Here is a 15,884-nt window from a genome sequence, read left to right as displayed (position 1 = left end):
ACAGAGCGCGCTTTTGCTTTGTTCGTTAAAAATAAAACACGCACAAGGCGCAACGAAGTAAGACGTGAAGCACAGGCGAGGACGAGCGCAGGACGAGAAAGATGAAGAGTAGGAGAGCGATAAATATGTATGAGGTGCCGATGGCGTTTCTCTTCGAGAGTGGCGAGAGAAGTCACAAAGGTTCTTTTAATTAGTTCGGCGGCGCGCGCTGCGTTGTAACCGGCGTCAATAACAGCAAATCCGAGGTCCTAAATGATAAATGAGCCTTCTGGTGCAAACGTTCGCGAGATGGGAGGGCGGCGGTGTCAGCGTGTGCGCCGGCATATAGTCGTTCAAACACATCGTTACGCCGCCAGCGTATGTGGAACGGCTTAACTTTTTCCATCCGCGAAAAACCGACTCGATCCGCTTCTTACAGAACCAATACCCGCTTCACGAATAAGCCAAGGGTTTCTTCTGTTCATTTCGGCTCTAATTGAAGAAGGGAGTAAACTTATGCCAGCGATACAGAAATAAGCCGAGCAGAAAACGAAATCATTTTCGTTGTGGCTGGCAAAACATATCTAGTAAATTAAAAAAATTAATTGCAAAATGTGAAAGTGTAGAAGCCGGTGATTAAAATCTCAAAAAAGTTCAAAATATGTGAAGTGTAATCGAGCATGCTCTTATTTGCGCTGCCCTGGCAAAAATGTATAAAAGTTGTCGGGGATATACAAACCCATCTCGTTAATATATAAAATATATATTTCTGTGTGGGGCGGGCGCGGGATTGCGGTGCCGTCATGCCGCGCTGACTGCTTCTAATTTATAACGTTTTTTTTTTCTGCCCGCGCGCCATATTACACTTAATGACAGCGGAGAACGCAACGCTAATGGCGTAATGTGTACAGAAATTTTTCATTTCCGCTCACATCGGATCTAATACGGTCCCTCATGTTCCGAGAATATTTGACGCGCAAGGTCGTGAACGACTTTTTTGATTTGTAAATAGGGAGCGAAGATCTGGGTCTGTAAAGACCCGAAGGACGTTCGAAGGGAGCGTTAAAGGCGGTCGGTCATCGAAGGAGTCGCCCGCGTGCATGCGCGAATCGTAATTCAAAGCGAAATCGGATTTATACTGTCGGAGCGGCAGTGATTGATTGATTGCGCGCTTGATGAATTATGCCGTGGTGCATTGAGTTTTCCGGCATTCCGGCATTCGTAATTCGCAATGGGGTCGTCGTCGCGCACACTTAAAAACCGGAATTTTCCACCTGCAGCATGTGTGTTAATCCAAGCGCTTCGAGCAGCGCATTAAACTTAATACGTTTTTGTGTTTCGCTGCACTTTTTCCCGCTTCACGTGCCAAATCGCGATTGCAGAAATAAGATTTTCGTCGCAGCATGTCACTAAATATTTAAACTGTGCATATAATTGTGCGACAAGGTAGATAATGTGGGTCATGTTGGTTTTGCGTTCGCGCTTCGCTGCAACCAAACGTCAACAACAAGACTTTGAGGCACGGATCGTCGATATAATTACGACAAGTATTTCACGCTTAATGAAACGCACCTGCTTCCGCCTTCCGTACAAAAAGTCCGAACGTGTATTAATACCAACAGAATATGTCAGAAAGCAAATATTAAACGGCGCAGTGCTAAATTTAACCGAAATTGTAACCCAAACGTTGGTACCGCAGCCGCATCCTTTAGTGAGGTGTATGGATTCGGAGGTGAATCCGAAGCGTCGCTATAACAATATTGAACTTCGAGAGGCTGCCACCAAACGCAGAGGCCAAGATGACAGAAGACGCCGTTCCGCAATAACAGCCTTCTCCATATGTAACGCTCATGTATATTCACGGGCGAGCACAAAGCTCGGAAGTAAACAATGATAGGGCGCCCCCTCTGGTCGTTGCGATTTCGCCGCCGCCGTCGCACACACGAGCAAGAGACACAAGCTCAAGATTTTCCATCGTCGTTCGCTCCGGAGGGAAAGGAGACGATGCGCGTCGCTCGCGCGCTCAACAAGCAAAACGACCGCCACCGCTGCCACTACGTGCGTATAAACGGAGGCGAACCGGAGGTCTATATTGCGGCACGTTGTTATAGTAAGGACATATCTGGCGCTCGCAGAGGCGCAATATTAGCATAATCGGATAAGGACTTGCGCGCGCGGCGTCATTACGATGACGATTAGGGCGCGAGTCGTTGATCCGGACCGCAACGGCGGTCATTGTCACGAAATTACCGAATGACAAATTGCACTCGCCATTATTTCTAGCAAGTCACAAAAATCCCAATGGAAAACGAAGAGGAGAAGAAGGGAGCGCTTAACAAATTGTTTTTCCAAAAACATTTCGAAAATGTAAAATTAATTATCCGGCTTACGTGCACGCGCACAGCACACTAGAGGGAACAATTAAACAATTTATCAATTAACGGTAATCGGTAACGAGTAGCTAATAAGCGATAATGAAGCAATTGATCATGCTACATAACAACCAACAACAACAAATAACGGAGCGCCTCGACTGCTGGTGGCGTATCGAGTCGACGCGTCGTCCCCTCACCGCCGCCAGTCGATATATAACGCCGGCAAACACGAAACAGTAATGTTCCGACGATAATATAGGGCCTTGCGACCACAAACGCACCTCACTCGACCCCCCTCAAAGCCAAACATCGCGGTACATAATAGAAGCCACGGTGATAACAATTCAAATTATCAATTTCACCCCCTCTCTTCCAAGCGACCCCAACTCAACGTCCATGTCTAACATTGTATGACCGGTCGTTTAGTAGCGCAATGTTTCTGCGGGTGCTGAACGGCGTCGGAGTCAGACCGCCGAATGTTTCAGATATTGTTGCCCGGAAAGCTATAAGCGACAGTTACTCATCTCCCGCACCAGCCGCCCCCGAATCTGGCGCTGGCTGCTTGTTGCCTATTGCTATTACTCGCGGCCATCGCATTGCTGACGGGAGGGATTGTTCCCCGAGAGTCGTATATTAACCAGACATATCTGAAGAATGTCGTCGGTATGTTCGGGATGAAATCAGTGCCCGCGCGCCCGAGTTCCATATCTCGCGAGTCCCTCGAGCGCAGACAGGATTTCGGATGACAGTGACTCTCCCCGGCCGCAGATGCGAAATTTATGCACACCGAAAACAAAAGCCAGCCACAAGAAAAAATCTTGTCTGAAATCTAATCAAATTCACAGCCTGAAGGCTCAAGTCGGATCACATGAGGTCAGATGTTTAATTAAAACGGGAAGCAATTTGACACTGGTGGCTTCTTATCACGAAAAAAATACACGATTCATTTAAAACTGTTGGTAGTACCGGGAAGAGTATGTGGCTTAATTAATTGCAAACGTGTGCATGTTGGCCACCGATTGCATCTCTATTAATGTAGCTGCGCTAGCATGCGACCTGAATTGTTTTGTGTTGAATTGCTGAAACGCACTTTCGTTGCGAACGTGGATATCGCTCTAATCTAACACGGTCGGTAGTAAATGATTTCGCTCCTTTCCGTCTAATCACAACGCACCAATCTAAACTCCCGACCGAGCCTTATCGCGCGCGCGCTCTGTTTGAGTAACGATTGTTGTACTGTTTTAGAATTTCCAATTGTGTGATGGCGAGAATCGTCGGAATTGCAAATTACCAATCCTAGAGTGCCGAACAAAAACTACAATAGGGCTACAGAGTGAACCAACAAGTTTCAACTACCACTTTAAATACGAACCTAAGTAAAAACAACGAAACTAAACTTAAATCGACAGAACTAACGATAAAATTTAATTGCGTTCAAAAGAAATTCTAATTTAATTATCTACGAATTCGACATGTTCTATTAATGCAATCGCGTTTGTATAAACGCGCTGTAAAATACATTCTCAACACACCAGATTAAAATCTGCGTTTTCTGTGTTCTCTGTGTGTGAATTTATATATAGGTAAAATCTACTGCGTCATATCGCTGGCATTCAAAAACTACGAAATGTACTTACGTTCGGAAATGCATTTGCGTTTCTTTGACTTGCTGCGCAACGCATCGCACGATATAGAGTGTGTGCAAGTGGAGATAAATGCGTGATACGTTCAATGCTAGTCGTAACGTTACTTTGATCACTTACCGTGAAAAAAGTCGCTTACTAATCACATGTGTTGCGTTCGTTAGCGGCGCGATTTTCTCGTGTGCCGGTCGCACACATTTCTATTGTCAATCGAAATTGAGAAAATTGAGTAGCTACTACATACTTGTTGTGTGTCGTCGCGCGCAAATTGGAAATAATAAAAAATAATGAAAATTGCATCCCGAGTCTCTCCGACCAGAAAGCAGCGCTCGCTTTGGCATCGTAGTAGAAGTTTTCATCTGCGCGAGTCCGAGTTAATTCATCTTCATCTTCCGCTCGTCCACGTTTCCACGTACGAACGCGGACGGCAAATTTAAGGGGAGAAAAGTTACTGATTGAAGTTCCAGCGTCAGTTTCTAGTCGGATTGCTCGCAGCAAAACGAACGGCCGAATAAGTAGTAAGTGAAGTTTTTTTCGATGCTCAATATATAGATCTACGTTTTTTTTTTATACTTTCGTGCTTGCCTCCATCAAAGATGTTTTCGAGAGCGAACTTTTTTGATTCGCCCCGCTCGTCGGAATGTAGATACGTTTCGCACTGGTGTGTAAGTGGAGGAGTGTAGGTGTTTACATGTAATTGTCTGGTATGTATGAGTATGTGTGTATTACTCACCTTGATCGCCTCGTTGCCGGATCCTTCATCACCATCACCTCTGATATTTCTCCATATTTGCTAAAGTATTCTCTGAGACTCTCTGCAAGCAGAAACAAAAACGTATTCGTTAGTCATGGTTGCGGTGAGTTTTAATTCGGAGAGAAGCCCAGCGGAAAGAGCATGAAAATGTTTTAATTACTTAAAAAATACGCGTAATGCGGTCAAAAGTCGCCGTGCGCAGCGGGCAGGAAGTAACGGGAATGTCGAGCGCACGCTGCATGAAACAAGGATGACGCGAGCAAAGAGGAGAATCGAAGGAAAAAAGCCATGTAAACGCAGCGATCGGCTTAGAAAAAGTTTTTTAATATTTAATCTCGACGTTGTCGTTTGTCCAATGCTATTGCGGAAACCTATTTTAATCTTCTTTTCAGCTTAGGCTCCTTTAGCTCCACGCCGTTTGTCGTGGCGTATCGTGTTTGTATTTTTTCAAGGGGATAGCGTAAAGGGCGCCGACACAATTTTATATTTATAAAAAAATTGTGTAAACTTTAAACGCTAAAATATCGAAAAGGAATAAATATTATTCCCAAACAGAATATGTTTGTTCAACCTATATAAACGAGTACAACACTTACGTACTTCCAAACCCAAAAACCCAATTTAATTCACATTACGTACGAGTAAACTTTTATTCTATTAATTTTCGCTAAAATTAAATTCAGAATACGGAAAAAAGGACTTGAATACTAAACGTGTTTGGTTTTGACATAGAAAGCACCACTCACCGAAAACTAGACGTAGAAAAAAAGTAAAAAATTCAGATATGTAGATAGAAAAATTCAGCGACGAGGATAAAAGTGGCAGACACAAAGTTTGCAGTTCGCACGTTACACAGTTTTGCGAACACACGACGCATTAAGAACGCAAGTCGGCGACGTGCGTCGAGTGCGGCCGGAGGAGAAGCAAAAAAAGGGAAATTCCTAAACATTAAATCAAAAACTCAGAGCGTTTTACTGAAACTTAGGTACATTTACAAAAATTTATAGCCGCATATAAAATATTATAATATTTTTATGTTGGTGAGTATGAAAAATGCGTCCTCCCCTTCAGCCTACCGACCAGGACTTGTATACAGGGTGAAATAATAAAAAATCTACGTTAAAAAACAAGGATGTGTTTTTTAGATAAAAATTAAATTGCAATGCATCTAATAAATTTGAAATAAAACTTTGTAAACGTAAAAATAAACATCCTGTGGATTACAATACATCTTTCAAATGCACCCCTTGACTATGTGTTTGTGAGAGTCGACACGCCATAAAAGTTGATTTCCCCTCAGTACTAGCACGTTTCACAAAAACATGGATCTTCCTCCTACGTGCAACGCTAGTACTGTCACGATTAATTCGCACTTTAAAATATCATAAAATATTTTGCAACTTTAAAACCCCTTTTAATGTGCGTCGCGTAAATGAATTCCAACGCTAATCTTGTTGTTATATGAGTGACGCATTTTAATATTTAAAAGATAAAAGTTTAAAAATCACGACTGAAAAACACTTGAAAAAGTTAACATCCCCTCTAACACGTTTCGCTCTTAAAAAGAATTTGCACTACAAGCAAGTTTTGGCGAATATTGCACACAAAAGCAGAAAAACCCCGGTCGAACCGAAAAAGTAGAAGAAGCGGAAAACAAGAATGGTAAGTGGCAATTTATGCTCTTAAATCTATACAGTGGAAAAGGGCAAATTCAATTGCGATGTCACGCCGTAAAAACGCTGGGGCGAAAATTCACCTTCCAAACCAAGTTTGCCAAGCGCCTTCACCACCATGCCGAAAATAGCGCACATGACCTGATGCGACCATTCCCCGCCGCTGTGAAGAGGAGTCGACAGCGCGACATCAAATTGTTTTCGAAATTTATTTTCGCATGTAAATCGAAAAATAATCACAAAACACTTATTCTTCGCTTGGGCTCTGCATGCGTTTCATCATGTCGGTGCTGAGCATTATCATGCACACTTCGTCGCCCTGCGACGTGTAACGGAATTACTCTTGCATAACTTGCATAGCTGTACTTTTCCTTTTTTGTGTTTTCTTGCTTTTTTATCACAGCGTACGTAAAACAATTAACCCGCTGCATAAAGGCTATTGTCTGTAGTTTCTTTAGCAATGTCAAAGTGTGAGTAGACGCACTTATATTGCTGCCTTAATTCAGCGAGTGGGTGAGGGTAGATAGAACGTTCGCAATCAAATATCTTAATGGCCGGTAGTGTCTATTGAATGTGCGGTGCGGGTCGTGCATGACGGCCACTCCGGCACGACTTCACGTACGATATTATTCAAAGTCAAACAGGGAAAAATTTAAATTGCAAATTCGCAATCTCTCACAATAGACAACTACGAAACTCGCCGGGGCGCGCACACGAGCAAAAACCGCAAGGCCTCCTAACTAAGCCAGAGCCGGGCACTTGTATAATACATCCATACATGAGGGGCTGTAGCGGTGGCGGCGGCAGCGGCAGCGATGAAGAGTTTCAGTACATAATGCGAGCGCACAAAAAGTCCGCCGCGCCGGACGCGCAGCATATTCGTACGTAGTACGTCATGGACTTGAAAGTTATTAAAATGCATTTTCCACATTGCGTTTTGCGATTGCGATGCAAACGCCGCGCAAGTTTTACTTACATTACTTACTCATGCCACAGCTCGAATGCCGACGTTGAGTCGCATTCTCTTGTAATTTTTTCCTTTTTTTTTTTTCATATGCGCGTCATGCAAGCACGCTCGCCATGCGTTACATCATGTTTCACAAATGATAAATCTACGAAATGAAAACTTTCGGAAAAGAGTGCCGCTGCGAATGATAATGAAAAACGCCGGCACGCCGACTGCGCGACCGGCGAAACGCAACGAGGTGTCAGTCATGTAATTTATTTCTATTAAAATGTTGCTGCACATTTCACTCGAGAACGCACACCTTGCGCAGAATTAAACACAAAAAAAGAGTGAAACAACGTGTACATTTCCAGACGTTTTAATTTTCAGCGCGCAAATTTCGCTCGAAATAATCCGCGGAATGACTGATTCGTAACGTTCGCCGACTGTATAACGCCGTGAACGCTGAACAAGCAAAGAAAGCGCAAAAGGGAAAACGAATTTCCATAATTGGAAAATCCGCATGATATATGCGCGGTTAAAAAAGTTGCCCGCCTGACTTGCCGGCAAACTTAATATTAATAAAGGCTAGAGAAATCAATTTGTCTTAAAATAATGAAAACATCACATTAAGAAAACTCGCCGGGGAAAAACGCCGGATCGAAGCAAAAACGAAAATTCCTTCCTCGCGGCAGAAAGAGGACAGCAAAAAGCAACCGAACTCTATATTCTATATTCCGCATATAAAACGCGATGATAGAAAGAAGGATTTTCGGTCAGTACAAACACACATTCCTCGCGGTTGAAGGAAAAACCCAAAGCGCAAAAAATTGTTTGCCCGAACAAACGCCACCACCGAGACGGAGCGCAACGGCAAAGATTAATAGTTGCAAGGCGAGCACAGCCGTTGTTGCACCCTCTCCTCTAACAAGGACAAACATTTGCAACGTGCGCGCATCGAAATAGTTTCTCTAGTTATCTTCCGGAGCGGCGGCGTAGGGCGCAGTTAGTTAGTCCGTACAGCCCGAGAAGAGCTCAACGCGGCGCGCAAAGGATCATGTGCATCGTTAGTCGTTAACAACTTATGAATTTCCAAGTTCGCCGCCGCGCTACAACCATTATATACTTGTGCAATCTTGTAATGGGACTGCAGCGCAAATTTCCTCCCCAAGCCAATCGTAATAATCTGAGCGTTGAGGTTATGTGCTGAAAAATTGTATAACCACATCAATTTGTTTGGCCAGCGGCTAATAGTTACGATTATAGCAGTTATAATTCAGGTCCGCTGCGTTATACACATTTGATGTGTGTTGATGTTTTGCATTCCGCACTTTGCATTCTGTTTGAAGTAGTTTTACACTCTCGTTTCTTTGCGGCCGCGGAATATTTGAATATAAAATAAATGCGCGCGGCGTGCATGTATGCATGTTTATGATAATTCAACTTACAAGTTTAAATATTCAGGAAACTTGTTTATATACACAGGACGACGTTGGCGGCCGGTTGTGTTGGCGGCGGCAGAGAAACGACAAACGTCCTGCGTTCGCGCTCCCTCTACCCGCGCAGCAAAACAATCTCGCGCACACATCCACCCCCTCATAGTTGTTTGTTGTTTGGCTGAAACTATTATGAGTTTTCTTTCCCGTTCGGCCTCGACGTCGCTGTTGCGTTCGTTTCATGCGCCTTTTTATTGCACGCGCCAGGAAAAGTATTAACTGGGAAAACAAAGCGGAACCGAATGTAAAACTGCATATTTGTATAATACGCATTAAATAAAAACCGCCAGCGAATGCCTGGAAACAAAGTCAGTACGAAAATGAAATCATTACATTGCGGGAGCGATAAAACGCGAAAACTTAATAAAATAATTTATCGTGATTAATTTCAAATTGCACGTTTGGTTGCCTATGATAACCAGCCAAGCTGGTTAATAATAGTTAATAATAGTTGCATCATAAAGCACGTTTTAAACTCGCATGCTAACTAGACATTCATCTAAATACGCATTAGCCTAAAATGTGTAAACATCGCATCTGCATAAACCAAAGCATATTGCAGCGCGCATTCACGTGCATAAAGATAGCAACGAATTGCCGGTATAAAGATAAAAAAGATATTTAGAATCAAAATTCACAGTCATAGAAAATGTTTAAGTGTGTTTGGCAGCATTTAATGAACAAATTATTTCAGTGAACTTGTTTAATGTCAGCCTGTTTGTTATTTATGTAGTATCATTGCACGAACGAGCGAGTAAATATACCGGTGCGTAATCATCAGTGTTTTTTCCTCTCTGTTTTTTTACTTTGCCCTCCGGTGGCACACATTATACTCTTCTATTTTATCCTTTGTTAGGCCATTCACTAATAATGAATATAACAGATAACTATTTGTTTTGTTAAGTTGATGTCCGCATGCACGCATGAAACGTCCGATAGAATATTCCGTTTAATGCGACAATGAAATCGCTCATAGCAGTGTGCTACCTTTATATATCATTGGCGGAGAATACGAGGGGCAATAAAACGCAAATATATTTATCGATAGCGATGATGTATGTGTGTTTAGATGTAAATCAAATGTCAGAATATAGATTGACATGCAAAGAAACATATTGATTTACCTTACATTTACATTTATTAGTAAACGGTATTCAAAAGCGGATAATTGGTGAGCGATACAACATTGTGTGCAACAAGTGTAGAAATTCCTATTCCTTATATCCTGTCGTGCTGTCTCCATCGAAACGTGAATCAAATCAAACGCGATTGTTTGATCGCAACATTAGATGTGAGTGAACATCGTGCGCGGTCATGGAACAATCAGTCGGATGAATAGGAAATTTGCTGATTTTTCATGCGCACACCGGACGCAACGAGACGTATAAATCGAAAAGTAAACAAGCATTCGAATGGCATTCGGCTGCTCGCATCATTATCGTCATTATGTGCGAACGGCGGCGGCCAATCAGTTGAAATTGTTGCAGGAAATGCACACTCCCAACCGACCTTGGGAGCGCGTCGCACGATTGTCGCGCAATACTTTTTCCGTTTCATTCTGTGTTCGGTGTACCTAGAGTTGAATTACACTCGCGTCTTACATAACGCTCCACGCAATTCTCGTGCACTCATGTGTGCGATGCAATTCTCGTCTCGATTACTTCTGTTTATTTTTATTTACGCAATAAATATGAGACTTTAGCGTGAATCAATTGGTTGACGCCAGAAATCTATATTCACATGTGGCCATAGCTGCAATTTAGTGCCATTGCACACAATGTATAAATAACAATCGTGCACTGGTCGGCTATTAATAGTTGTTTTGATCATGGCATCATGGCATCAATTGGACCAGATTGATCGCGAATTGAATACGCCGCTGATTTGTAACCGTTCAATGACGCGCGATTGGATCCGTCTCCTCGTCGACCGCAAATTATAAACTTACGCGCTGCATTGATTAATATTCGGGTATAGATTGACGAAGCACGTCAGAATGTGCCGCCCAGGTGCGGGTATTATGTTTACTCCATTATTGCATTATGCGCTGATGAGTATATGGCACAGGTGCATAATTATTAGTAAATAATTCAATAATAATGTCATTAATATCACCGCATCGCATTGGACACATCTAATAATGCAATTGACGAGAAAAAATATCCAGACAGCGTGGAATCACGTTCGCTAATGCGCAGAAAAACGAGTGTGTCACAAATGCACAATGAAACGTTTTAATATCTCACCATTAGCAATTTTTTATTATAGAAAAATAAAAATTGTATTTCAATTCTATTTGTGTCGCAACAATGCGCACAGCGGCGGAAATCAACGTTTTTGTAAACTCTCTTCGCTTGAATATATGTTACACGAGAGATAGATTTGATTGCGATTGACATCGAGGTTCAGTCAGGCAAAACAAAATACAATACAATTTATTTCTATAGAATACATTGTTTGTCAAAAACTTGCAACTGTTTTTAATACGCGTACATAACCTCACTTGAACACCACACTCTTAAGAAGTAAAAGGTGTAAAGAATGACTGCATTAAAATACAATTGTGCATCAAATATACTTGTGAGAAGATGAGAGTGCATATTTACCCGACTCGTTAATGTTTACACATTCAACACGTAATTGCACGTAGCGCCCTTGTTCGGCTTGCCCAAGATGCAACGCACAACGCAACTTATGCATAATTACATAAGCGTACAATGTGCACACAGCATGCTAATCAAATACGCATATGCACATGTTGTAATGCACGTCGCATTGTGGCAATTTTATGAGGAGTTTCGTTTTTATCTTGATCGTATGCACACACAGCGCACATCAGTCAGCACACACAATGCGCGGTACTTTCCCAGGTAACTGTAGTTGTAATAACTCAATAATTAAACACACTCGATAATAACTGTGTGTTGTCAACTCGAGCACAATGCCACAGGAGCGCAGCATAACACATTCTTGGCTAGATTACGCTCTCGACACATATTCCTCTCGCGATCTCTCTGCGGCGTGGCTTTTTTATTGGTTTCATTGGTTTTACGATGCGTTTTTCTAACTTTTACGCACGCCCTTTATGTATTCATATGCGGCGCGCGTGCAGGATATACGAAAATACAAATAAACTTTGCTTCGCGGCGAAAGGACCGAAACAGCGAAGACAGTCGTGAGACAGGAATAAACCCAACAAAAAAAGGAAGAAAAAATGTATGTGTATGCGGTAGGCACGTGGAGAAGGCCAAAAGAGGAGAGAGAGCGGAGGCAGGTTTTTGGGAAGCGGTACGAGGCGAGATATTGAAAGGCAATTTCCAAGACCAAATTGAAATCTTTGTATTCTTGAACTCGACGTCGGGATGCCACTCCACAGTCCGATATGTGATCAGATTATACTTTACGCTATAACCTTTCCTCAATATATCTACCTTTAGATATAAAAATTCGTACATGTATTTTTATTTCTTTATTTCGTTCTCGTTTTCAACTTGAAAATCCAAATTCGATACCATTAGGCATAAATTTTAAGTGTAATTGATTTTAAACAAAAAAATATGATGGAAATTGATTGGGCCGACGAGTCCGATTTGATATATTATGTAGGGATATGTTTAGATTTTCTAGCTTTCATTTTCATGGCATCCCCTTGACGTCTTTCAGCCAATATCTTTCCATTTTTATTTTTATCGAAGGCAGGGATCGCGCGCTGCCACCCATGTCACACAAGTCGAGGAAAAGAGTGCGAGTCAAATCAAATTTCCATGAAATCAAATATGCATGATTAAAAATCCAAATCCTCCTCGGCGCGTTCACTGCCGCATTCTCTCCTCTTTTTCTTGCCGCACTCTAAACGACTTTTATATTTAATACGTCCATGAAAGAGCTGCAGCCGCGTGCCGCGCGCCGTAAGGTTTCTCAATCTGAACGTATTTTGATTTGCGTACTCCTTCCTCATTTCGCTCATCTTCTCGTTTGATATTTCGATATTCGATACGGATTAGCCGATGTGCGCGCGCCCGCTGAAGGAATGCTGCGGATTTTGTTTCATCTCCGGCTGCGCCCCTCGTTTAATCAAATTGAATTTTTTAAATATATAAATTTAATTATAAAAAAGTTTTTCTTGCAATTTCGGTATATTTTTGTGGCGCTCTTTTGACCAACTTCCTAATCAGGTATAGTACATCGAAAAGAGCCAATAAAACGTAACTTGCAAGGCGGTATCGTGTTTGTTCAATTCGCTTCGTGTTACAGCCAGAATTTTGTTACTTTTCAAGTCAAATTTAAGTTGCCTGCGCTCGCGATACGCCCACGCGTCTTTTCCATTCCATTCGATTCCATTCAATCCGCGCATAAAAACTGTTATTCCATATGGAAAAGCAGCCACATAAAAAGGGAAAACGCAGCTTAATTTTTATTTTTATTCGGCGCTCGCGCTACGTGCGGGGGCAATAAATGTTTGTTGTTCTTGTACATGTTTGTTCGGCGCGCGCGGAAGCTAAACCACCACCGGGAGCAAGCGTAAGCGTGGCTGCCTCCTGCCCTGGTGTTCGAACATAGCCGCCGGCGGACGAAATAAATATAAAAATATCATGAAATTTTAGTGATCGAGCACGCGACCGCACCAATACCGCCGCCAATCGATAAATAACTAATACGTTTCTCTCGAAAATCAGATCATAAATTTATATTTGCGTGTGCAATGTGCAAGCGCGCGCATTTCCGCCTTCAATATTCTGTTGTCGTCATTGTTTCACGAAGAAAAGTTACCGTGTTGTTCCATTTCTTGCGTCTGCAACCCGAGAGAGTGATATAGAGTGAAATGGGTAGTGGGAGGTTAGGAAGAGTTGTGGAAATCCAACTCAGAGTTCTACTTTTCGGAATAATTAATCGAGTCGTTGCGAGTGTGTGTGTGTGTGTATGTTCGCACACACAAATGGTTGACTTACATCCGCTACGTGGTGTTTTTCATCCCCCCAAACTCCAACCTGCCGCGGGCTGCTCATCCGGAGCATATAACGACGCGATAGTAGATTTTTCCTTCCTTCGGCGACAAACAAAAAGTTTTAATTTATATTTGCTGTTAGCGTTTTATCCACTTCCTGGACCCGCTGCTGGCGAGATAAAAACCAAGGGTGAATCTTGTTTTATGCATGCGTTGCATGTGTTTGCGAAACATCCAGTGTGCGGACGATGATAGTGGGTGGCATGCACGCATAACGTAAGTTAAAAACGCCGGCCTGATTTACTTTCATTTCCGGCGCCCTTTTCACACATGAGCAAATCATTTATCCGAGCGTTTTCTTTCATTATCGTCGCGAGCGCGAGCGCGCTCATTCATCGCAGCTCGCTCGCATGCGTATGTACGATAACAGGAAAAAGTGGGCGGACGCGCAAAACGTTCACTGCCATTTATTCTTTTGGGATGGCTTAATGCAAACTGCATTGTGAATATCTTGAGAGCACAAATTTGGCGAAAAAGACACCTCATAGATGCATAAGTATCTGGAAGGAGATAAAGACACGCGCGTGGAATGTCGAAGAATGTTGCTGTTGTGCGCGGAATTTGAGTTGGAGGTGCGCGAGGTGTGCAGAGTGAAAATTTTCTTAATGAAATTTATTGTAAGTTTTATGCGCGCACATAATGCCAACGTGCGAGCGCGCTTACACTCACACACAGTGGCGACGGCCGCCGCCGCCGCTTCGCTCCCTGGCTATAATAAATCAGCTCTATTATTACATAACTTCCGGTGACAATATAACAATGTACCTCTACCCAGTTACGAATTGCTTTGTCAGAAAGCGAGGGCCGCGAGAGGGAGCGCGACGCGGGACACGGTCGCGCCGCCATTCAGCGGAGTAATGAAAACGTGCCAGCAGCGCTGGGGATCTCGCCGGGATGGGGTCGGCTTTGCACGAGCCATCCTCGAAGAGGGTGCATCCGCAGCAGCGCTCTGGCATGGAAAAGCCCCGGCGTCGTTTTCACCTACGCGCACGACTCGACTCCTCTTGTTCGCCTCAATGGCCGCCTGGCACCCCCGCGTGTGGAATTTATCATTTCGCCCGAAAAAAAAGCACGACCAAGAAAAACCGTCGCCGCGTCGCCGAATGCGAAAATAGAAATTCCACGCCTGACGACTGCTGCGCGATGACAAAAGTGAATTAGGTGATTTTTCACTTTTACACTAATGAGCAGGTTGCGTTACAAACGCGCGCACAAAGCTAAACGAATCGCATATACGCGCGTACACAAGTCCAGTACCGAGAGAACGCGAGCCTTGATTACAGTCCACGTAATGCGGGCGAAATTGTCAAAGTTTAAATATTTTAAAATGTGCAAAGTAGAAGCGCGGAATTTAGCGCATACCACGCGCATACTAGGCCCATCCGAGGTGATCTGTTAAATATTAATAAACGTCGACTTCCAGCAAACCCCCCGAAGCTGCTACTCGCGAACGAACTCTTCGCAACGACAAGACAAGGCTACGGTGTACTTGACAGCTTACTCTTCGCGTCGCCGTCGCGACGGATATATACGCGCGCCGCGGCGGAGTCGCATTGTCAGTGTGCGCCCGGGAAGTTTATTTTACTTTTACATGTATGAATAAATAAGAAACCTTCGTGCACGCGGAGCAGACGAGCAACTACACCCGGAGCTATGCGCCGACGAGATTTTACTCACATACTCGTAGCGTGGAATGAAAAGATAAATTTCAAATTTGTGAGAAATACAAATTCTCGTCTTATATTTATTTATTCCGCGGGAATGCATACAAAATGACAATTTTCGTTGATGTGCCCTCTTCGGAAGCTTAAAGTCACATAAACAAGACTATCAATTTTAGCAACACTAAACTATACTAAACTGAATTTTGCTAAATCCTCAATAGAATTTTTCCATTGTGCGCACGCAGTGTATGGCCACGATGCGGTGGTAATTTAGTGCCTGGTGGGGCGGCACGACGAATTGATAATTATTCAAGCGTAAATTGGGTTCGCCGACACAATAGATTCGAAT

General features: G+C 43.1%; 1 protein-coding gene across 9 annotated transcripts in view; it reads right to left on the bottom strand.

The window, feature by feature from the left end:
* Rbp6 (RNA-binding protein 6) overlaps window positions 1–15,884 on the bottom strand; it is a 196,340-nt gene that overhangs the window by 111,761 nt on the left and 68,695 nt on the right. For all 9 annotated transcript variants that reach the window (XM_065299877.1, XM_065299876.1, XM_065299883.1 and 6 more), the window contains one exon: window positions 4,731–4,812. In XM_065299877.1, the coding sequence (XP_065155949.1) occupies window positions 4,731–4,812 (82 nt within the window). The remainder of the gene's footprint in view (window positions 1–4,730; window positions 4,813–15,884) is intronic.

The sequence above is a fragment of the Atheta coriaria genome, unplaced genomic scaffold, assembly GCF_025399875.1.
Source record: "Atheta coriaria isolate IRGN ID8LTWV9N9 unplaced genomic scaffold, Caltech_Dcor_3.1 hic_scaffold_3_pilon, whole genome shotgun sequence".
NCBI lineage: Eukaryota > Metazoa > Arthropoda > Insecta > Coleoptera > Staphylinidae > Dalotia > Dalotia coriaria.
The sequence above is the reverse complement of the archived record's forward strand: the minus strand, read 5'-3'. Positions and strand labels throughout refer to the sequence as shown.